The 25,984-nt window shown below is 29.6% G+C and overlaps 1 protein-coding gene across 4 annotated transcripts in view; it reads right to left on the bottom strand.

Annotated features, from left to right (window-relative positions):
- Window positions 1–538: 538 nt before the first annotated feature.
- The window catches only part of LOC118185173 (protein lev-9-like), a 144,134-nt gene continuing 118,688 nt past the window's right edge, over window positions 539–25,984 (bottom strand). For all 4 annotated transcript variants that reach the window (XM_085807295.1, XM_085807294.1, XM_085807297.1 and 1 more), the window contains one exon: window positions 539–21,553. In XM_085807295.1, coding sequence (XP_085663421.1) covers window positions 21,333–21,553 — 221 coding nt within the window. In that variant the 3' untranslated portion in view covers window positions 539–21,332. The remainder of the gene's footprint in view (window positions 21,554–25,984) is intronic.

The following is a 25,984-nucleotide window of genomic DNA, read 5'->3' as shown; positions in this document are numbered from 1 at the left end:
AGATTTAATTATTTATTATTAAACATCATATATGCATCCAGTCGCCGTTCACTTTAACGGAAATCCTTACCTGAAATAATGATGCTTTTTTTTTTTTTTTTTGCAGTATAACTGATTAGAATGTGAATAATATAATAATCGTAACTCGATTATACATTAGTTATTGCTGTGTAGCTGGAGAACTCCCCCCCCTTCCAGGTCGCAGTAATGCAACATCGCTCAATAACAGCGAAATTATTCGTAGTCAATCCTTGTTATAGCGGCCGTCCCATTACAACGATCAGTGTGTTGCAAGTCTCCAACACACAAGAGTATATTGAATCCATTTCGTTTTAATGCTTTTTTTCTTTAGTACGTAGCAAGAGGTCTAAATAACGAACATCAACTGTATAGATACCAGGCACGAAAATTTCATAATTTATCCTGCCACTGTTATGCGAATTTTGCCATTTTCTTAAAAGAACTACCCTACATATGATATAACATCAGCATATATTGTTTAATTCCCGGAAAAGAGAAAATGAATTAAATCCATAAGAATCAATTCAGTAAAATTTATTTCACAAGTTACATTTTCTAATATTTCCAACTTTTATAATCTATATGACTTGCCTGAAACTGGTGCCTTATGCCAGTGGTCTCAAACTTAAACTGCAAGCGGGCCAAATAAACGAGGAGCTGACGGGCCGGATTTTGCTTTAACAAAATGATATCTTTTAATTAAATTTAAAACTTTATTTACTCACTAAATATTTATCAAAACCTTAGTAACAATAATAACGAAATGGAAAAAATTTAAATTTATATATATTTTCCATCTAAAATCTGTTGGTACCTGTAGAAAAGTTATGTTTGTTACTCCTTGTAAATGAAACTTAACAAATAAATATTAAATTTTCAAGTTAGACTTGATTTCAAATACCCTATTTACTCGCGTATTTTCTCCTCTTTTCCCAGTAATTTTACTGCTTGAAAAACCGAGACGGGGAAAATACGTGGAGTATAACTTAGACGCCTTAAATGATAAACATAGCACATTAAAAACGTAATAGTATTATGTATTTCAAAGGGCTTATTGATTTCAATACTATCTTTTTTACTTACACAATTTGTGCCTACATTTTACATTGCTACCATAAATCAGAAGTTTCTAAATCATATGCTAAAAAAATTACGGGGAAAAATACGGGAGGCGGAGAAGTATGTGCGTAAATACGGTAATTCGAATATTTTTTTGAAATAACGACTAAATAACTTAAACAAATTGTGAAAGCTTTCCAAGCTCTCAGAGAGAACATTCCAAGTGGGACAAAGCTTAAGAATAAATAGTTTGTAAGTAAATAATTATAAATTTCTTCATTTCTTACTGAAGTTAAAATCTTTTATATTCTGATAAAGTTTGTAGAGCCTCGTAGAAAAATTACTGGAAATCATCTTCATCACGCATGCTCATCAGTCAGTCGGGTTCCTTACTACATCGGGGACGATGTGAATTGTATTCTTTTCCTATTTACCTTCTTTTCTTCTAACTGATATTCCTTATTACAAATAAAGCATACCTTTTACTGCGCGCAACACCACAAAAATACATAAATACCAGTTTATTTTGAAAAACACAACCTTTCTCGTCCCCTTTTCTTTCGCCATTTTTTAAACGGCTTGAAGTTAATTTCTTAATAAAATTACTATTATAACTTTATATTCAACACGGCAAATTTTTGAACGAAAGCAACACTCAAACGTTATGCATAGTTCTAAATAGTAAGTGTTGTTACAATGTAGATCTAAATAAGCACAAATAAACTAGTTTTATAAGATGCAGATTAGTTTGCCTGCATATACATAATAACAACTGAGCAGCTGTGCATCCAACTAACCAACTTGTAAATGACTCGAGGGAAGTATTTTTTAGAAGTGCAAATCAATAGAGGGAAAGGGCTGGTGAACTAAATTTACCGATTCTATCGGTGTAGGACGTTCTCCCATCTTACCTTAGTAATGCGGTTTGGCATATAAATATACAATGTATACACTGCATGCCATACAGTTACAAAGTCCCAACCTATTCATTCTATCTTTTTCCTTTCAACAGAAGTCGCGTATATACGCTCAGTCCATATGTCTATTACTATGAAGATCTTATTAATAACAAATACACAATTGAAATGTAATCGCGCGCGCCCGCGGCGGCATGTTTGAGACCACTGCCTTAAGCTACACAGTATAATTACAAGACTTAACACAAATCTTTGTTGAAAGTGTACTGGGTTTCACAAATGTAACAAACCTTTAGTCAGAAAAGTACGCTTATTACCACATTAATGATAGAATTACTATCAGATGAAACAATTTCTTACACAGCAATACATCTTGAATTTTTTTTTTTTTCTTATCCTAAGAATCCAGTATCGTCAGTCAGCATCAATGAATGTTATAAAGTTGATCAAAATATTTTAAACTTTTGTTACAAAGAGATTCATTACTTCGAAATTTTACAGTATATAATATCTTTTAGAACACTTTCAAAAGTATCAACAAACTGCATATTACATAATACAAAATGGTTCATCACACAATGCTTGCATTTCTGCATATTTGGCACAATACACATTGATATAAAATGTTGAAACTTACTTTCTGAAATGTAAAACCTAAGAAAATTCATTTTTGTTATATTATTATTTCAAGAAATACAGCCGTACTGTTAATGAATAGTTACATTCAGTTTGTTCAATAAATTTTACATAAAGAGTTTGAACGTATACATTTGAATTCAATATTGCTCAAAAGAACCATTTTCTAATATTTATTAGTTTTCATCAGAAAGAAAAAATTGCACACAATTTAAAACACACGTCTGATAATCACATAACTACCAGTATAAAATAACACAGATAGAAAGTACAGAAAGTATCTGCATAAAAGAATTTAACTGCATCCATAGCATACATATGTAATCAAATATAGCTGATAAATACAAAATATAAATGATTAAAATAATTTTGAGAAATAAGTTTTTGAAAAAGGTAGCCGATTCTCTGAAGTTAATTAAACACTGAAAGGAGGAGTTTTGCTTACATTATGGCTTAATATTTAAATTATTGTATGAAATAATGCATATACTGAAAAACTATCAATAAGTGCAAAATCCTTTTGCTCAGTAAAAATCAAATCAACACATCACTTAAATAAAATTTATTAATCAGAATAACACTAAACAACTACGGTCTAACTGAATAAAGAACTCGACGTAATCCAAGCATTATGTAGCCTAACTATTAAAATTTAGGCAACTGTCTCGGTATTTTTGAAAAGTTGTAAAGTCCTCAGTATTTCATGTGATTAATATGAAATGACACACTACATTATTAGAAATTAAATCAGCATTTCGCTCGTACAAAGAAAAAAGCAAAACAAAATTTATCACGCTTTATAAATACGCCAATACAAAAATAACTATTATTTTAATCATATTACATTCGAAAGATGACACTTTTTTGGCATTCTAATTATATAGCTTAGCTAAATATAAAGCTTACACAATATCTTAAAAACAAGTCAAGTAATAATTTAACTGCCTGTTCTATCATATCTTTTGTAAAAGAATTTGAATACCATTTTAGTTAATTATAAGTATGTGAGATTTACTTTAAAATAACCTTAATATGCACTCGGGAACTCAAATAAGCAATGCTTTTAAAGAGCAGCTTCCTTCCAAAATAAGACAATCAGATGGCATAAAACAGCTTTAGCAAATCAAATGTAGAAAGTTATTAGCATGATATGTAAATTTTTCCATCTTATGAAATAATCTGAAAAAAATTAAAATATTAAAAAATAACTATAGAATTTTTAACCATGTTCAAATAAGATCGATCACGCTACATTTTAATACTCAGACTTCACATTTTATTGCTTCGCATTTCTCCATGTGTACATCCTTCTAATTTACATTCCACTAAAAATTTGTTTCTGTAAAAAAAAAAAAAAAAAAAAAAAAAAAAAAGATTTTTCTTGCTTCAAACTGAAAGATATCTCTGACCAAAAGGATGTTTTAGTACTGCGATTTAAATAAGAAACACCGCAATAATTTTTATTCATTGTTTTGAAGTAATAAATACTATTATTAAATGTAAATGAAAATTTTTAGAAATAGCATTAGAAAATGATCAGTTACTTGACTCCCTCTATTCGTATTTCATAGGCAATTTAAAACTTCTAACATTTATAAATAAAAGACCTGGTTTGTTGCACTATATTTTAACACCAAAAATCGGACTCCTTACCTTTCATTTAGTTCACTCATGATGTTTGTGATAAATCAAAAATTTGTCATTGATTTTAAGTTATTTCCTGATAAGCAATCAGAATCAAAATTTGAACACGCACTATTTATTAAAGTCGGTGAAATGTTGTGACCCAATTTTTTCAAAATTCGATTTAGTCTCTTTTCTAAATTTAATGTTGAAAGGGTTTTGTGCCCATACCTTCAACAAACAAACTAAAAATCTCAGAATTTTACTACTTGCACCATCGGATAGAGCGAAAAATGTCTCTTATATGAAATTTTTAATGTAAGTTCCGGTTTCCTTGAAGAATTTTCGAAAAATCCCTCGAATTTTTCGATTATTTGCAGTCCAATATTTTAAAATTTCAACATCTATAAATGTATCAGTTAATAAATTTTAAAAATTTCACAGATTATAAAAAGACTGGGTGATTTTCGACATTAAAAAAAAATATGCTGCAGTAAGCAGTAGGGAAAACGTCAGCTCTTCCTTCGTTACATACTATTTCGATTGGTAACAGTTTCGAAGTTATGTCATTAATCACATTATTTTTCTTGCTATACTCCTCTAATATTGATTTTAACTCCCTCTCCTCGATAGAAAAAATTATTTGTAAAGGAATTCAGCTTAGTATAGAAGTCTTCTGCCATTTTATAAATGCTATTCTCCCCCCTTCTTATACATACATTTTGAATCTATGATTCATTTCATTCTATTAATATCAAAAACGATACCTCAGGTCCTTTGGTATTCGCAAAAGCATTAAGCATAATATAGAAGTTTTCTGCCATTTTATAAATACTATTCCCACCCTTTTTTATACATAAATTTTGCATTTACTATTCACTTCATTTTATTAATCTCAAAAAGGGTACAGTTTAATGATTGATTACCATTTAAAATTATTTGCAATGACATCTTTGTGCAATTTTATTAACTTCAGTAAGCTTTTCTCAGAATCTCATTTTAAAAGCTGATTTTGTTAGTTTTTGGAGGAAAATATAATTTTCTTTTATAGAATTCTAAAATTCTAACATCCAAAAAAGTATCAGTTATAAAACTTTGAAATTTTCACAGTTTTTTCACAGAAACAATTTTTTCACCTTCCTTTAAAACAAGAATAATATAATAATGACTAGGCGAGTTACTAGAATTTAAAATTTTTTTTAGCCGGCTACCAAACTGGTACACATTACTTCCTAGACCACATGTACGCCAGATATAGTAATTTATCTAAGGACAAAATTAATTGCAGAATTTCAAGCATATGTTGCTCTTAATAAAGTCAGATGCAAGACTTAAAATTCAAAAGCTGGGTAGCTCAAAGCTGACAGGAAAAAACAGACTATATAATAATAATGCACTAGTGAAAATGAAGAGAAAGTTGAGTACACCATCCATGCTACTCTAAGATCAAATACATACATTTTTTTTTTTTTTTTTTTTTTTTTTTTTTACCACAAATAACGTACATAAATTTTTATGTAAAGTTAAAAATAATATATTTTAATGTAAGGTTGTAAATAATGACAGAATTGTTGGAAGTAAAAGAGTAATTCAATTATTCATTGCTGAAAAAATATTTTCAGTTGAATAATTTGATTGATAACATTTATACTAAAAACAAAGAAGGGAAAAAAGTTTCAATAAAATAATCTTTCATTTATAACTCATAAAATAATTAATGAACTAAAAGCAGAAAACTATTTCAGAAACGAAAGATTTATTAGTTCTCTTTACAAAATTCATCTACAATTTTATATCACAAAAATAAAATATTCATTATTCATTACTAACTAATGTTGACCATCTCTCAGAATTAATTTTTTCCGTTTAGCATACTTTTCAATGAAACACTTAGATTTTTCTCTTATATTAGCTGTTTTAACTTAGCTTCAGTTTTATTCTAAAAATGAACCTACATGCAGAATCTAGTATTCAAAGTGAAAAAAATAACCACTTTTGGCATTAAACAGAAATAAAAAGAATTATGAATAGTCATTTAAAGATGTAAGACTATTATATTACTCATAAAAGTATAACATTTTTATAGTATACTTTATCTTCTTAAACTAAAAGGGGGAAAATTGTAATATTTTACAAATCAAGGTACAATTGATTGATTGTTTAATTATAAAGACAGACACTTACATCTGAGAAAATTTACTTTAATCAAATTATCACCTTATAAAGATTTAACATCACCTTTGCAATTTAAAAACAGTGTTTTGATGTAATGAGACTGACAAGAAAAGGCATTTAAACTTCAAATGTTTAATTTTCTTTTTTTTTTTTTGGTATGGAAAAGGAAAATATCAATGATTCTACTATAACACAGTTTAGAAAGACATAATGATTAAAAATAAGTTTCTGAGATACTAGAGACAAGTAGTAACTGTCAATGCAGATTAATTTAACAGGCAATTACAAAAGCTGATTATAAAAACACAGCCAGAATGTTGGTAGAACAATTTTCTTTAAGTTTAAAAGTTCTTGAACTTTTTATTGTAAAAAGATTTCCTGCACTGTAATCATGTTAACATGATGTAAATGATACACTTTGCATGTGATATTAAACATTCTGCAATGGTTGAATTTAAAGCACCAATGAGAAACACTAGAAAAATTATCAAAATAGTTAATACACTTTATATTACCTACATTTATCAAAATGAATCAAAGTACAAGACTGACAATGTGAGTAAGTACCAAACGTTAATTTACTTGCGACGGCAATTGTCTTTTAAATAAAAATACATAAAAAACAAATAAGCAAAGCAAACCACTTAAGATTTATATTAATACAATTTCATAGCTTCAGATGAATGTCAGACTTGAAAAAACATTTTGAGTAAAGATGTAACATCATCAGAAGGAAAATAATATTTTGGGGAAAAGATTTCTGCTTATCTAGAAATATGTAATGATAAAAAATTAGCAGTTGATTCATTGTACATTGGTAGTTTAGAGCATGCAAAATCAATAACATGTTGTATTATTTTTGAACTTGCAAAATTTCCAAAATGCTGTCAAATTTTGCCAGCAATTTATCTTCAGTGACATTTAATCCTTAATTTACTAATAAAAATTGAGAAGCTAATTGGTATGATTCTTTCTGAATGTGCAGAATCAGCCATATTCAATTCAGGTTTTAAATTAATTAAGCATTTAGCATTGGAAGACTTTTCTTAAAAAGTTGAAAACTTATTCTGAATACAAAGATATTTTACACGCATTAAAGAGAAAAAAATACATATATGTGTCATGTTAGCACTTACATACACGTTTTTTAAGGTCTTAATTTTCGTTTCTAGGAAAGATACAGTCAAAAGTCGTTAATTCGGACCTCAAAGCTACAACCTTTCTGCGCATGCGTCGCGTTCACGCATGCGCACAGGCGTTTACGAGAGCGAGTAAGACCTTTACGGCTGCGAATATGTTTGTGCGCATGCGCGTTTAATGTGTAACGGAGGTATAAGCTAAGCTAAAATTATCTAATTCAGTTAATGTTGCAGATTGCGTTGTTCCTTAATCTTCGAATTGGATCCGGCTTATTATTTTTTGCAGACTCTTAGAGCAATTTCATAAAAGTAAGCTTGAACTTTCGATTATGTCAAATAGAATTTCCGATATATATTTACTAATATGTAATTTGTATCTACAAAGCGAAAGTATGTTTTGAAATTCGAAATCTGTTTATCAATTTCACGCCGCGGATTGGAAGTTGATCTGTCAGCACTATCCTTATCTTCAGGGCAGATGTTTTTATTTTATTTGGCTTATAATTCCTTGCTAAGTGTAGTATTTCATCTCGATGTACTCCGTCTTTGATATGATTTAAATCAAGTTCCTCGTCATTATAATTCGCTTCCGATAGTGAAGAAAGTGACACAGAGGTTATTGAAAACGAAAACATTTCGATTGACAAATTAGTCGGTATTCTCAACACAGCAATTATAGGACTTGAACAGCGGAACTTCCTAACTAAACAAGAAATTATGTCTGTTTAATAAGAATTAAAGAGAAAGTATTATCACATGAAACGAAGCAACTTACATTGAAAGAAATGTTTAATAAAGTAAACAAATAAATATTAAGCTTTTTCTTTTTGTAAATTTTGATACCCTTTAGATCATAATTGTTCTTTATTTCATAAATTACGGTTTCATATTTTTAATTTTGTAATTTCTGCATGTCATCTTACCAGATTTAAACTGATGATCTATAATCCGGAATTGCCGAAGTCCCGACGAGTCCGGATTAACGACTTTTGACTGTATAAATTTAGGTGATAATATGCTCACACAAATAACACATGTATGCGAGCATATCCGTAAGATGGGAAATTATAATACATAACGAAATATAAATGAATTCCATTTTCCTCAGCATACACAATATTTCATTTCATATTTTAGATACAACAGTCAATGAGGATTTCTCTCTTTTTATAAAATTATATTCCATTACCTAACTGATGCAAGTATACAACCAATTAATTCTGTAAAGTGTCTTACTTTTATTCAAATTATACAGAATTCTCAATGTTATCTTCAGTATATATATAGGGTGATTCTAAATTGTTTACAAATTAAGAGGGGTGATAGTACTCATCCAGATGAGCAATAATTACCATAGACAATAGGGTCGCATTCCGCTATGAGAGGCAGAAAAGAGGAATATTAGAATTCCAACCTGAACATACAATCGTGCTGGGAGAGTGAATAAACGAGACCAATAGTTGCACAATTAGTTTAGTGAAAAACTCACAGAGAGTGCACAAAATGGATAAAACCGAAAACTTGGCATTCAAGGGTTAATTTGAACTCAGACTTTCAATGGCAAACGCTCAAATGCAAATCTTTAGTTGGCAAGGTCTCAACCTCTCAAACAATTGTAACAAGTTAACTATCTAAATTATTAGGGGGGGGGGAGAATTATCTATTAGGGAGAAAAACTGTTACCTTAATATCAAGTATCAAGGTAGCAGTTTTTTTCCTTCCTCCTGGACTTACTGTGCTGCGCACATTCTACTTGAAGTGCCCTTCTATGGGACACAAAGTTCTGACAGCTGGAACATAGCATGAACTTTTCATGCTAATCTTGGTATACAGCAGAAGTTGGAGTTAGTTGCTAATATTCAGCCCCTGATTAGATAATTCACTTGTTACAATCGTTTGCGAGGTTGAGACCTTACCAACCAAAGATGTGCATTTGAGAGTTTGCCATCAAAGTCTGAGCTCGAATTAACACTTGAACGCAAAGTTTTCGGTTTTATCCATTTTGTGCACTTATTGTGAGTTTTCATTAAACTGATTGTGCAACTTTTGGTCTCGTTCATTCGCTCTCCCAAAACTGTTGCAAGTTCAGGTTGGAATTCTAATATTCCTCTTTTCTACCTCTCAGAGTGGAATGCGACCCTATGTTCTATGGGTAATTGTTGCTCGTCTGTACGAGTACTATCACCTCTCTCATATGTAAAAACAATTTAGAATCACCCTGTATATTCATCTTGATGTCTCATTCCATGCTTAAAATGTTTAGTAGAAGAAATCAAAATGTGTTGTCTTGTTCTTGGAAACTTTGTGTGTGTAATACAAATTTATTAAATTCTATTAAGGTAATTTATACTATTTTCTTATTATATCACTTCTTTTCATCAGTTTCACCACTATGCTCATTACTAGAATGAATAAAAAATCTTGCTAATAAGCCCCCATTTGTACCTTACATATTTTAATTCCTGCATTCTTGAATCAAAGACACACTTTTCCTTTGTAAAGGATAATTTATACACATTTTTTATTCATAAACTCATTAAATAAGTTTATAAATGCAGAAACAGTTAAATGAGTAAAAATGATATAAAGATTTTAATAACATTTGCCTGAAAACAATTGTTTATACTCACATCTAGAAACAATTTTTTATTTTTTCATATAAAATACACATTTTACTTCTTTGCATGTTTGTTGTGTAAACCTATCTAACACACAAAATAGGGTAATGAAAACAAGATATAACTACAGTTCTTCATGATAGGCTATCACAGACAATGCCGGTCAAGAAGATAATTTTTTCAGTAACAAACTCTCAACAGAAAAATGTCCTAAGCAGTATAGAAGTAAGATAAAATTCAATGCAATTGTATTGAAAGACCTTGAACTGAAACATCATATGGAAGCACTAAGTTATCTTAAATGTAATACAATACCTTAATGTTCTTCAGTAAACTACTTTCTCAATATATATTTCACGTTCTGAATTTTAATTAAGTTGTATATCATTCTTTTATATGTTTCAATGATTTTACATTTGCAAAAATTCACTTTCAGAAAAAATGAAAAATCTTCAACAAAAGGAAAATTAATTTGTCCAAACACAGATTTACCGCATTTGTACTTATAATTGAAAAACAAAAATACATCTATATAACTGGATACAAATTGTTCATAACTTCATCAAACAGAAGATGACTTCAAAACATTTATTTCAAATTTAATTTCATTAATAAGTCAATTAAGTGAAATCTGAAATATTACTCATGGAGACCAGGAAAAGCGAAAACAATCAAAAATCTTTTAGAAAAGATTGTTTAACTGTACTAAATATTACAAAATCTTTTTCCAAATGCTGTATCATGCTAATTGACTGAAGAAGTGGAAACTGAGAAATTCTAGGAATTTCCCAGAATCCCTTCACAAATAGACTTGAATATTTTAAGAGATTTCCAATCTTTAACCCCTTCTATCACATTTTAGTTTGATAGTTCTTAATTATATTCTACTGAGTTTTCCTTTTATTAAATACACTTTAATGAAACAGGGATAGTTCAAATGTGATACATCTTATTTTTCTCTATTTTGATTTACTATTACTCATTAGTCATAAATACTGCATACTGTTAACTTTTCAAAATTTGTGAATAATTTATTATTTCTTTATTGTCATATTAAATCAGGTTAAGTACAGCAGTACAATGCCACAATATAAGAATACTTTAAAAAAGCATTAATGACCTAAACTATCCAAATCTCTTGTCAAGAAAGTCAGATTGGTATGATGCAGTCTGAAGAAACATTTAAACAAACTGCAACTTACCGATAATCACAACAATTTATAGTCTCCTTTGACAATGTGATGAATTTAAACAGAGATGAATTAATATGGCTTGTAAAATTGAAGAAGCAGTCTGGGGAAACAGTCAACATATAAAACTGCCAATCAGAATGAAATCCACCATAAGAAATGGAAGGCATACATGATGGAAACAAAATAAACAATCCTTTTCGTAAACAAGTATGTCATCAAATTATTATGCTTCATTTTTTATAATCCGATATAATTTTTAAACTTGTCATTCTCAAAACATAAAAAAGTAAAAATTCCTTTTTTCATCATTTGACAAATGTAATTGGCTTCATCATAATGGTGTTTTTTGTCCCATGGGTCTGCTTTAATAATCCATCACTAATTGTTTTGAATTATCTGATCACCACTCAGTCCTATTTACACTGAATAATTGCAATTACGTTGTTTTATAACACTGAACATGTAATAAAATAATTTAATAACTTTGTAAACATTTATTTTAAAAAATTTATGATTCACATAAAACCCCAATAACAAAACTTTCAGTTATTCAACATGCCATGAAAATGTAATTTGTGCTAAATGTTATCATTATTATTCCTACTATTATACTGTGTGTTTTTTCATGGTTCTTCTAATTGAGAAACTCTTCTTAAAGGTGCTAATATTAGCTGAATTACCACCTTAAACATAATATTAATTAGCTTTATTGTTAAGCCAGTTGCAATTTATAAGCAGCCAGTTGCTTGCTCAATATCCATAACAATGTATTTCTTTTCTGTTGTATAATTGGTTTATATTGTGATAAAGCAATCTTTATTTTCTTGCAAAATAATTTTAATCTTATTTTTTAATGAAATCATTTTTTGGGGGACATTGCAATAAAAGATGAAATTACAAACTGACTTCGATGCTTAGTAATTGCATCTGTGCTTTATTGTGCGATTCATCATAATGCTGTTTTTCCAATAGGTCTGTTTCAATAACCCATCTTTGATAGTTCCATTTTATCTGACCACCATTCAGTCTTGTTTATGTTGGATGACTGGGAATCTGTTGCATATGTTTCATAAAGTTGAACATTGAAATGCACAGATTTTATAACCCACTAAACAGATACTTGGGAAAATAAAACATGATGAAAAAATATAAGCAAGAAAGTGACCCTTCATTAAAAAATTAACCACATTAATATTTTAACTTATGGTTAAAATAGACAAAACGTATTATCCTAGTTTCCATCATAAAATTTCTATATTCCTAATCCTTGCCGATTCTGAGAAAAAGATAAATAAAGATTTAACATGGCACAGATAAGGCTTTCCTGATTCCCTTAAACTTCTACAGATGATTAGACCTTCTTTAGAAAAGCAAAAAGCTACAAAGAAAAAACAACTTCATACAAATATATATAAGAAAAGGTACATAAAATAGCCATTAAAACTACTACATGAAATATGAACCAAAGAAATAATCTAAAGCTATCATACAATCAAAATTTAAAAGACATATTTTAGAACTGAAAATCATTCATTAAAATTTAAATGCTTCCTATTACATTTCAAAGGATATATATTAAATGCAAATGCTTCCGTCTTAATTTTAATCTGTACATCCAAAAAGTGTAATTAATGTACAGCATTTCACAATACAGTTTCAGCTTGGTGAATGCTTGAAACGTTTTTCAAATACATTAAAGTTGAAAGAACTTCATCACATTCAAGATCAGACAGTTTTGGCCATTATAACAAATTCTGCATGCTGCCATAGTAAAAATTATTTCCCTAACAGTTATCTGTTACCTAGCACATCTAAAATATTACTTCATTATGCTTTATTTCCACCAAAAAAGCTTTCAGCTACATCTAAACAACAAAAAATTATTTCACTTCTAAATAATACACATACAGAATTTTAATGATGATTAATTAGGTTTACATTAGGTAAAACAGATGCATGCATATGCATCATGATGCCATTTGCCAGGAACATAACTGTTCATACGTTTAACTGAAAAACACTAAGATCTGAATGTTTAGAAGTTCTCACATGAATAGCTTGGAAGAATCTAGAGAAGAAATTTTGCACTGCCTTTAAGCTAAAATAAGCAAACATGATGTCTCAAAGTAATAAATTATAAGTGTTGTAGACAACCACAAAAGAAACTGTACCAGAATTGAATGCTCCAAGATACATGCAAAGATTAACTTATATTTCAAGAACACATATCTGTTGCACAGATTTCGAAATGAAAAATGTATGAAGAAAATAAAGGTAGTCTGATTATGAAAGATCTCAACCTTCAGGTATTAGGACTTGCACTCACTATAAAAATGGTCCACATCTGGCACTAAAGGTTATTAAAAGCACTAACTATGACTAGAATTTCAGTCATAGTAAAATACTTTCGCAAACCTTTAGTGACCAGCAAATTAAACTGCAAATAATAATTGTCAACATGAAATTGAAACATTCTTAGATAGTGTAACTTGCACCACATCCTAGCATCGAAGCCTAATTTCAAACAGACTACGTGTAAAAAATAGTAAATCAGCTGCCAAGTGATTTCAATCATCAGCAAAGTTGAAATTTTACATCAGAAACTACCATTAAAAAAGCACTACATATTTAACATATTTTGGCAAATGATTACCATTCAAATTTTCAATGTGCATGTACATGCATATGCATGCCATATCTTTTCCAGACAAAAAAGAAACTACCAACAATAAGAAGCAAAACAATATGGTTACATAAACTCTAAAAGTAAAACTATGAAAAATATACAGTAATTATTATCTATCCTAATAGTATGGAGCCACAGAGGAAAATACACTAAATACACCTCTTACACTAAAGGGACTTTATTGCTTTCTACAACGCCATACTGAGAGATGTCTCAAATGCAAATATTTCAGTAATACAGACAACAGAACGAAAGTGTTTTCATTTGCTGAAGGATTCATAATAATAGCATAGCATTTTACACACATTTCTCCTCTAAATTATCATTAACAAGTTTAACAAAACATTCTCGTGCATATTTTCCCCAAGTCCATCTACATTCTGCATTACGTTTCAAAGAAGTATTCATACATTTGCAACACTTCAAATGACACAAGTAATGTTGCTTATAAGAATATTTACATTTGTACAAAACTATTTACTAAAAATTTGACATACAAATTTTTTTTTCAAAGGGTTACTATTTTAGAAATGCATAAGTATTACTTTATTAACCAGCATAAAAAGAGAGGAGGATATACATGTCAAAATTCTCTCATTCTATGATAAAATGCATCTTTTCACTTTTAATCTTAAAGAAAAAAAAAAAAAAAGAGAGAGAGAGAGAAGGAGAAAAAGAATGCAAATGCTTCCGTCTTATAAACTACACTTATAAATCAAATTTAAACAATGGAAGAAAAATACATCTTTTAATTACAAGATCAAAACAATTTTAACTGTACAAAATCGATTTCATAACCTGAATATCAGTCACATTCATCATAATTAAAGAAAACTTCATTCAAAACTTTTCTAATGAACACAACTCCTATTATGCTTGATTAATTTTTGTTAATAAGTCATCTATTACTGGAAGAAAACTACACAATTTTGACTGATTTTTACTACATTTGAATAATACCTAAAACATAGAGCAAAATGTGAGAGGAAAAACTATTTAAATGTAATGAACGGGGGGAAATATTCTATACATGATGGCTGAACCCATGACAACAGGAAATATTTACTGTCAGGCTGTACAACCCTCAAATGCACAAAGCTTTACCTTTAAAACAGATGAAAAAAATCTTTATTTCATTTTAATCAGAGCTGAAAGTAAAATATTTTGTTCTATAGATTCAACTATACTAGCTTTGAAAAACTGCCCATGACAAAACTGAACTAGAAAGTACTAAAATTTGCTCTAAAAGGGGAAGAAGAATTACTGCACTTAAACAAAGAACTGAAAATTGTATGATGCACAAGCTCCAAAAAAAGAAAGAAAAAAAAAAATCACACATTAAATATGCTGCTTTTTACATTTTCATCAGAATGTTAAAAATATTTTCAAATACATATGCTCATACAGTAGGGTTAACACTTTTTTGTGAGCATGAATCTTGAAAATCAATGACACTCTCACTGAGAATTAAAATATGAGACTTTCCAGTGCTAGCTGGAAGTGTTGACCATTACATCAGAAACACATGTGGGGAAAAATACCTTTACAGTTTCTATGTTCTACAATTAAAAAGAAAATTAACTCACACATTTAAACAATTAAAAGAATGGTTTGTTAATATCCAACTTTTTGATTTATTTTACATTTATTCTTTTTCATATTTTGTATACAAAAAAAAAAAAAAAAAAAAAAAAAAAAAAAAAAAAAATTTTTTTTTTTAAAAGCCTAAAGATTCAGTCTCAATACATAGTACAATATTACAGAATAAGTAATCTTCTTTAGGTATTCTTTAATGAAATAAAGTTTTCTTCAGAAATAACCGGATTTTTCAGAAAATAGATTTTTATTACTATTTTTCATGAATTCATAACTTTAAGATTATTATGTGAGGTCTATGTATAGGCAATATACAATACTTTTTATTTTCTTATATTCATTAATATGAATGTTTGAAAGATTTAAACAAAAAAGCATATAATGAAATATTTTGAAATAAGTTTTAACAAGACATAGGTAATAAATTCAAATGCAGATAAAATATAATAAAATCGATGTATGATTTAACATAAATAACATATTTACATTATCTTCCATTTCATAAACATCCTTTAGTATGCTTTGCATACATATTATATGAAAATAATCAAAAAATGCATCTCACATATTAAAAAAGGTATCTCACATATTAAAAAATCCATTGAATAAGCACCATTCCTATCATCAACAGCTTGAGATATGAGATTCACAATTACAAATACTTCCAGTTTCTTAGAAGTTTTAATAATATACACCAGCAAATGAAGACATGAGCTGTGAATCATTATTTGATTCTTGGTACAAAGTGAAAAGTAAAAGCAGATTTAATGAGCAAAATTAATTATGTGTTGAAACTTAATCTTCACACCACACACATGACTAGGCCCTCCCCCCACATATATCTAAAATATCCATGATACTACAGCTTCATAAGGCTGATTTCTATCATTAAATGGTCCCTTCATTATATGTACAATGTATTTCAGAGGTTGCATTAAAATTTCCATCAAATAAAAGCAAAAAAATATATTACTATTACATACATACAAAACAAGCTTCAGAAAACTCCAAATTTCTCTGGCTAAAAATCCCTTATTAATATTATTCAATTGTAGGTAACACTACATCTAATATATACATAACTGTAAAAGTTTGAAAAACAGAAAAACTTAGATACACCCCTGTATCCTAAAATTTACCATTCGGTAATAAAAATACAAAATGTCTAGTAAAATTATTTAGACTTTTAGGATTTTTATCAGCAGACTGAAGTAATTATCCAGATATACATATGCAAGTTGGCAACAATTTTTTAAAGTTAGTTTCAGTTTGGTTTTCATGTTTAAATCTGTTTTGTCATGCATTTCTTAACATTTTCAATAACTGTTAGCAATTGCTCATTAAAATAATAATGCCATGTTCAAAAGGATTTATAAGTTTTTTAGAGAACAGCAACGAACTATTCTTTTTTGACTAATAAAAAGTACACTCCAATTAGTCATACAAAAGACATGAAAATTATAATTCATTCAATACAAGCATTTGAAATGGTCAAACATCAGTGGTAATTTCTGATTATTTGCACGTGGATGCATCAGAAGCTTTGGGGAGAATTGGCAAACTCACTGGTGACTTCGAAGACTTTTGTTTGTTTGAATATCCTTACAACTTCAATGATGCATACAATGCTGCCAATTTACCTATAACCTTTTTTTTTTTTTTTTTTTCCCGAAAGCAGACATACATACTTCTGGAGGTAATGACAATAATCAATCATTGCATTTGGGAATAATCTCAGACCTCCAGAGTTTCACTCATGGGTATTCAACAATAATTAAACTAAGTAGTAGTTGTAAACAAGATACAGCTCTCTTCAAAGCAGTTTTTTTATCTGCCTTCTAACACTTCCCTTGCAATTTTTCACATTGCATTACCATAAAGTCTGGTTGGTTAAGAAATACAACTTCCTAGAATGCGAAATTTTTGCATTTTCTATTATTGAACAAAACAGCACATTTTTGAAGAAATGCAATTCTTTATCATCAGCCAGCAAACTCCACAATCCCATTACGATTCATTATAACATAAAGAAATGCATTTAATATAAAAAGAAATACTAATTAAAAAAATTACCATTAAATTTCAAATTTGCAAATACATGTATATACTCAAACACACATCAGTTGCACATACCTGGTTTGCCATATAAATACTCTTTGGTAACATCGTGCAACATTAATATTTTTTGATGGCATGGTGCATTGCCTCACCAATCTTTTTTATAAGAGATGCAGATAATCAGAAAGTATCGATCAAACTTTATGATTTAGTAAACTGCTTTACACCTAAAGTGGAGTAAAAGACAGAATAAGATTATATACTGTAGAAACTCCAGAATGTTCTACAGCAGGAAACCTCATTCTTTGGTATAAGTAAATGTAACAAGCTCCATCCCCATTCTGCCCATTCATAACTTTAATAAACTTGATGTGTCTAAATTAGTTAAATGCTGACCTTTTATTATTCACTATTTCACATTAAAACTAAATAATACCCTTATCAAGCACTATGCATCACTGTAGTAGAAAAGCAAATCAAATAACTGCTCTCATCCTAAAACATATAATGTGAAGATTTACTGATAAAATTCAAACTGGAACAGTTTGAAATAACACTTATCACCAGTTAATCTCTGTAATTATCATCACGTGGTAAAATCTGCATTTGATGTTTAAACTAGCTCAGATTTTTAACCATCTGATAATGATACATATTTGGATATACTAGTTAAAAACTCACACCAATGTACAAAATGCAGTCAAGATTCTAAGACTGTTTTTCCCACTTTGATGAATTCAAAAAATGAAGCAAAAAGTAAATATGGACATGCCAGATGGAATAGAAAAATTGAATAGGTTTACATAACTGCTATTAAGTATTTAAATTGCATTTTAGATATATTACACAATTTTTTATTATGATCTGGATAAAGATGTGAGCACAGAAAGATGTTTTCATGTTGATGCAGAGAGAATCATGTTTTTAAAGTCTGAATAGAAGAAAATGGAGATCGATGAATAAAACACTAATATGTCTATGCAGATGCTGTGAGGGGGGAAACTAAATGCATATAATCTTATGTTCAACAAGCAAATTAACTGAAATGAAACAGTTTATATCATTGTGTATGACTAGATTTTAAACAGATCATAGCTTTTAGTTAAATACCTCCTAAAGTTCCACATTTTCAGACAGAAACATGCTTACTATTTTTTGTGATAATTTATAACGCAAGGAAAATTTTAGACAGGGAGAAAAGCATTTTCCATTAGACAAACACATATACATTTCCAGTTACACTTCACTTCCTGTGAAATCACAAATACAGCTTACAGACACACCTTATTTTATTATATTTTATGCTTGTTTTGCTTTCATACAAGTAAGGTTTCCTGGCAATCATGTTTATCGTTTTTGGTAAACGTAACAATTTTTTTAAAATTCATTGCATATATATATAAATTATGCCAAATAACACATGTATAATGAATGACCTCAAGTATTGAGAGTATTGTACTCGCAACTTAAATTTTTAAAAGATATTCAATTTTAGAAATCTGCCTACATTTAAAATTATTAGCCTAATAAATACCTTGCCTTTCCCCAGATTATTACAGCATTTTTATAAAATTTCATGCAATTATTACACAGACTGTAAGCTCTCACAGTATATAAATTTTTCACCAAGAAAAATTTAAAAATTTTAATTTCAATGAATTTTTTTTTCGAATTTTTCATTGAAATTAGAATTATTAATAATCATGCATCATTAGGTAAAGAGAACAGCCACATGCCTCCAATTTTAAATCAGAAGTTAAAAGGCATGTTGCATCAAACATTTAGCAATTTGTGAAAGCTTAATAAAAGTTTCTGAATTTATTTAAAAGTGCTATTCCAAAGAAAACATAGGTGATATGAAAGTCCAACAGCCTTATTGCTCTATACACTAGTGAGAACACAATTTTATATAAGGAAACTTCATATAACTATCCTGATTGCAATATTCAATTTATTGCATTGGACTAGAATCAAACACACACTATCTCATGGTACGCCCATAAAAGTAAGATTTTTCTCTCATTTGATATACTTGTATCATTTTTAAACATTCATTAAATACTGGAATGCCCCCAAATGGTTCTAAAATTTCAAAATATTTCATTAAACTTATATTATTAAAAGTGATCTTTTAATGCAAAGGAACTGAAAAATGTCTACAGAAAAGCAATAAATAAAATTACTTCTTCAAGTCATGCATAATAAACATTATTATTAGAACTAATAATTAAAGGAATTTTCCTTTTCAAAAAATAAAAGCCTTGCTGCAAAATGCTACTCTGCAATTATACAGACATAATTTATATTAAAAAAAAAGCTTTAAATAAATTCTTTAAGCGATAAAACATGAAGACTAGCATATATGTATGAAAATTCTGAAAAAAAAATAAATAAATGCTATATAAACAGACAAAGACACTACAAATTCATTTTGATTCTTATTATGAAAACATACTTTAGTTAAAAATTATGAAGCTATTTCAAACCCAGTTCTTTTAATAATAATGCTCATCTGCAAAATTCTGAATTAACACTTATGTAAATTAATATATAAGTTACCGTTTTCAACCTCATATGCTTTGATAAAATATAATTTACTTTTAAGCTATAGCCAAATATAAAGGCTTTTGCAGCTCAACATACAATAATTATTATATAATGGCATTCTTTTTACAGATATTATCATATGCTGTTCACATATAACAACACAGAATAATACAGATCAGAACAGCCAGTTTGGGCTACTTAAGGTCTTGCTGCACTTTAACGTTACTCATACAAACTCATCAGATATTTTTAAAAAAAGAAAAGCTGTAATATCTCCTGCAATAAGGATCAATAACTCTTACGTTTCTTGCAACATCAGCCACAATTCAACATTCTTGAAATATTTACAGAACTGGCAATATACATTGTGATTTTGACCATAATCATATTATTTTAAGGCATTAATTCCAGATCAGACAGAAAAATGTATTCAACAACAGATATATGGATAGAATTATAGCTGAATTACATAAATTTTTACAAATAAAAAACATGACAAAATTGTAGCTAGCTCAATTAAATTGACAGTCTGTGATATACTAACATACAAGCTTCATTCTTCAAAAAGCATTAAATAAACAGAACAACAAAAAAAAAAAAAAAAAAAAAAAAAAAAAAAAAAAAAAAGATGCATCATTTTCTGAGAAGTGTTAAGATGGAAATATAAATATGCAACCCCAGGGTAGCATCATGATATATGTAATAGCAAATGAAAACTTACTTTGATTGCTTACAAAGAGTAAACAAACATTTGTTTAGAGCTTAGCTAAAAATGATATGCTTCAGCTCAAAGCACCACAGACATATACTTTAACAGTAAATGGGTATAACAAATATCACTGTGCACATTCTTCCTTTGAAGACTTGGTTTACTTGCTTTGTTTAGCTTTATGTTTTTTCAACATTTCAATCCATATTTAATTCAAACTATAATAATACATAATGTGCAATAACACAGTTTTGCACATATAAAGGAACTTCTATTCAAGCACACTTTTTTCAAGGTCTCTAGATGTACTTGTTTGATGGAGAGAATAGTTTTAAGCTTTAGAAAAAGTATAAAATTACAAAACAGTTACAGGTACAGGCTTTTTTCCTTTATCTAATCCAGTAATTTCTTCCAAGTCAGTCGCATCAGCAGTTAAAGCTTTGCTTTTTTGTCCATAACCTCTTATTTTCTTTTCTCTCCATCTGAACAATATATATCCACCAACTGCAACGCCAATCATAAAAATTATGCCAAAAACGATTCCAATGATAGTTAGCGTTGATATTGGTTTAACACCTGCAATGATCAAGTTCAGTTTTAGAAACATGTTATGTACAATAATGCTTAATAATTCTTATCGTTTCAATATACCCAGCTTTAACAATACTTTTAAATCTTAACAATGCTTATCAATTACCACTGCATACACTTTACAAAATTCAATTAAAACATAAACACAAAAATAAAGTCAATATGATGGACAGCAAACAAATTCAGATTAATTTACGATCCAGATAAATGTTTTAGACAATCAAATGCTAAAAATTGTCATAAAATTACACTGCTTACATTCTGAAAACATGCAAATGAAAAAGGACTAATAAAAAGTATCTTCTAGCTAACAAAACAAACAGGCCATAATATTACTTATGTCAAAATTCCTACTTCAAACATCTAATGACTGAAACCAGTGCACTATTTTCAATTTTAAGTGTGGCTAGCCCCACTTGCATAACAAACAGGCCATAATATTACTTATGTCAAAATTCCTACTTCAAACATCTAATGACTGAAACCAGTGCACTATTTTCAATTTTAAGCGTGGCTAGCCCCACTTGCATGTTAAAATAAACTGCATTTGAATGCCCACAAATAACTGGAATTCAAGACTTTGAAATTCAAAAAACATTTATGAAATAAAAGTTAATCATTTTGCTGTTAAATATAAAAGAACGATTTGGTAAAACAGAACTGGTAGCTATCTATGTTAATCTTATAAACAAAGTATAAACGATTTTACACATAATGAATTTTTTAAACAAATTTTTCTACTGAGGGCATAAAATTAACTAATTAAGTGAAATTAGCCAAGAACATACAAATCAGATACTCTAAATTTGATGTTCTTTGGCTTCACTTTGCCATTTTCTTACATTTTCATATTGAGAAAAATCTTAAGTATGAAAGAAAAGTTTTACTTATCAAAGTTCTTGTACATACAATGTAAATCAAATTAATAATGTAAATGCTGTTGTGTGAGTAAACATAGTAATGTACCATATATTGATATAAAACAAAATTATATATAAATATTAATTGATTAAATACAGGTTGAAACTTAATAAAAAGTTCTACATGTCTACTGTACAAGTCAAATCAAATACAATTTAAGAAGGAAAATTATTCTGAAAAATTACTTGCACAATTTAAGTTTCATTAATACAATAAAATTTATTCATTGTTGGAAAACATTTCCCTTAGTAAAGGTTAAAAATTGAAAACAAGCAGATTCGGTAATATAACAGGAGATTGGGAGATGTGATGAAAAACTGGGATGCTAGCTATGTTATTACATAAAAGACAAGTTCATTTTTATCATTATGCAAGGATGTGTCTCATTAGCATTACACAATACATATGAAACATTATGTAATCTTGAAATAATGCATACTCATTAGCATTATATAATCTTGAAATAATGCATTTGAAAAAAGATTTATTATAAGCATATTACAATTTTAAGGATGGAAAAAGAGATTTAAAGAGCTATCACAAATCAAAGTTATAACTTTAACTTGCATATTCCTTATCTTACAGAAATTAATTTATACCCACACATTATCAACGGGACAACCAAAAGAAATGCCAAGCATAAAGGGATGTGTGTGTTCACATAATTTGTGCATTTGTTTATAAAACATTTCTATTAAGGAAGAGCTTTCATTCCTGCTGATGATTTTGTCTCTGAGATAATTAATGAAATGCAAAATTGCTCAAATAAACCACTGACATATGAGAAACTTGAAATTTATGCCTCTTAACGTTAGCTTAGTTTTTACAATTTTACTATGCACAATCTGTTATTCTGGAGAGAGGAGACTAGGCACAGCCAGTGCTAGACTTTTTGCTATCCAGTGCAAACGCTGCACCCTCTAAATTCTGCCGCCTTCTGCAACTGCATCAGTATTGGCGGCAGTCCTGAGACTAGGAAATGCACTAAGGTAAAAAGACAACTTTTTGAATCACTAGTGTATTCTGCTTTATAATGACTTAACTACTGTCACCTAAACAAGCTGTTTTGTAATTCAATAGTATATTTTCTGCAAAAGGAAAAATATGATTTTTTAGTTCAATTTCATCAAAAATTATTATCCATTTTGTGACAAATCTGAAAAATCTAGAGTACATATTAGGGCATTCAACCCTTTTTTTTATTGAAGTGGCACATCTCTTCTGAGCTCTTTGGGAGAAATGCTAACACACATAAACTACTCATGTACATTCCATGCATAAACTACTGTTACTAACGGTTTGGAGTAATAGAAAAAAGATGATAAAAACTGATTACTAGGGAAAAAATCATGTTTTATTGAAATGGAATTCAGCTGACTGAAATGACAAACTGCAGGTGAAAATGACTAAACTCATACAGCATGTTTTAAGCATATACTCATGATAGTCTCAATACTAACAGCAAATGACAACAGAATTTTTTAATAAGTCAGATACATACTAAAACTAATTTTTTGGCTTATCTTTATTTTTTTCACTGTTAATGATGACATGAAGTCTGTAAGTGTTCGTGTGCTCACATTAGCAGACTCTACATGTTTGTGTTGTCAAATTCGAATTTTTTATAACAGATTTGCATTTACTTTTAGGTAACAAATGATAAAACACACTAGTAGCTACACATATTTTCTGAAACTCATGATATGCCAAATATTCAATCTCCCCCCCCCCCGGTGTTCATACACTATGGAATTCGTATGCTTGAGTATATGAAATCTTTAAAAAGAAAGAGAAAAAAACTTTATTAAAAGATATCTGCATGCAAATGAAACACACAATTCGCATCAGTAAACAAAAGGGTCAACTGAATGTTTTAGTATGTACCACACGATATGAGGTAGGTTATTTAAACATGGTAAATCACACAAGGGCTATCTGCCTCACAGGAGAGATGCCTTCAAGGAGTATTTTCTAATGGAAACTGGCTCGTATTCAGGTTACACGTGTATACCAAATAAGATAAGCGTACATGAATATACAGGGTGCTTGTAAATGAAAGGTGCAGTTTTAAAAATTAGCAATAAATTGATATATCACTTTATGTGGGCAAACCTTACAGCATAGGTAGCAGCAAATGTCCAAGTTTTTGACATCCAACACAATCCTTCAATATGTGTACCCTTGGTCACATGACACACATCTATCTACACTGTAATCAAATTCTTTGCATCCTCAGATGTCTGCCATGATGGTCTGGCAGTGCATGCTTTATATGATCACAAACTTCCTCAAGGGACACAGGCATTGGTGATACATAAACTTGGGCTTTAACAAACCTCCAAAGACAGAAATCGCATGGTGTTAAATCCGGCGAAGTGGGTGGCCATCGGAGAAGGCTGTTGTCTGCTGTTGCAGCATGTCCACTCCAGTATTGGTAAAGAATGCAATTAAGAAGCTCTTGTACATTTCTGTGAAAATGGGGTGGAGCACCATCCAGTTGCAAAATGTATTCATCATAATTGGTGTTCAGCTGAAGTAACAACCAGGTTTGCGACATTTCTAGAAATGAGTCAATGGTCACAGTTTCCTGTTTAAAGGAAAATGGGCCATCAACTTTCTTGTGGGACACTGCACAGAAAATTTTCATTTTTAGAGAGCCATGTTAATGCTCTATCTGTGTATATGGTTCACTTTGCCACTTACATGTAAAGTGGCTTCATCACAGAAGATCAGTCTTTCTACAAAACCATCTTCCTAAGTTTTTAACTGCATCTTTTCTCAAAAGCCATGCCTTTTCACTTTGTCAGCTGGTATAAGGGTATGCACTAACCCCACTTGGTATGGTTTAAAACAGAGCCACTTATGAGAGATTTTTCACAATACATTCTTTGCCATGTCCAATTTCCTGCTTGCTTTACTGACTTGGCAGGACTTCAATAAAATGCCTTGCAGACTCAACATTTGCATCAACCATACAAGGTCGACTAGATCTCTTGTCTTTACATAGGCATCCAGTTTTCAAGAATTTTTGGTACCACCTACTTACATGTTATTCTTGTGTGGTGTGTCTTTCCTAAACCATGTACGAAACTCACACTGCATTGTAGCCACAGATCTGGACACCTCAAAATGGAGCACACAGAAAGCCTTTTCCTGTTATGATCCCATCTTGGAAACTGATGGTGCGGCTGCACGGTAAGTATAATAAGCAAACAACAGGTAGCATGTGAGAAACTTGGACAGCTGTCAATGCTTACAGTATAGACTTTACCATGGGGATGGTAATACATCGATTTATTATTAATTCTTTGAACTGCACCACTCATATACAAAGACCCTGTACAATGCATTAGAAGACAGAAATAAAAATTATTTTTTACTAAAAGAATACCATTTCAAGAAACTGAAGGGGGACAGTACATGTTATGAACTTGAAGCTTGGAAGTCAGATGTTTCATTTGGAATTTCACATAAGCGCCTAGACATTTAAAATAA

Source organism: Stegodyphus dumicola, chromosome X1 (assembly GCF_044657685.1).
Source record: "Stegodyphus dumicola isolate Sdum_Otavi_A_Nest chromosome X1, ASM4465768v1".
In the NCBI taxonomy this organism is placed as follows: domain Eukaryota; kingdom Metazoa; phylum Arthropoda; class Arachnida; order Araneae; family Eresidae; genus Stegodyphus; species Stegodyphus dumicola.
The sequence above is the reverse complement of the archived record's forward strand: the minus strand, read 5'-3'. Positions and strand labels throughout refer to the sequence as shown.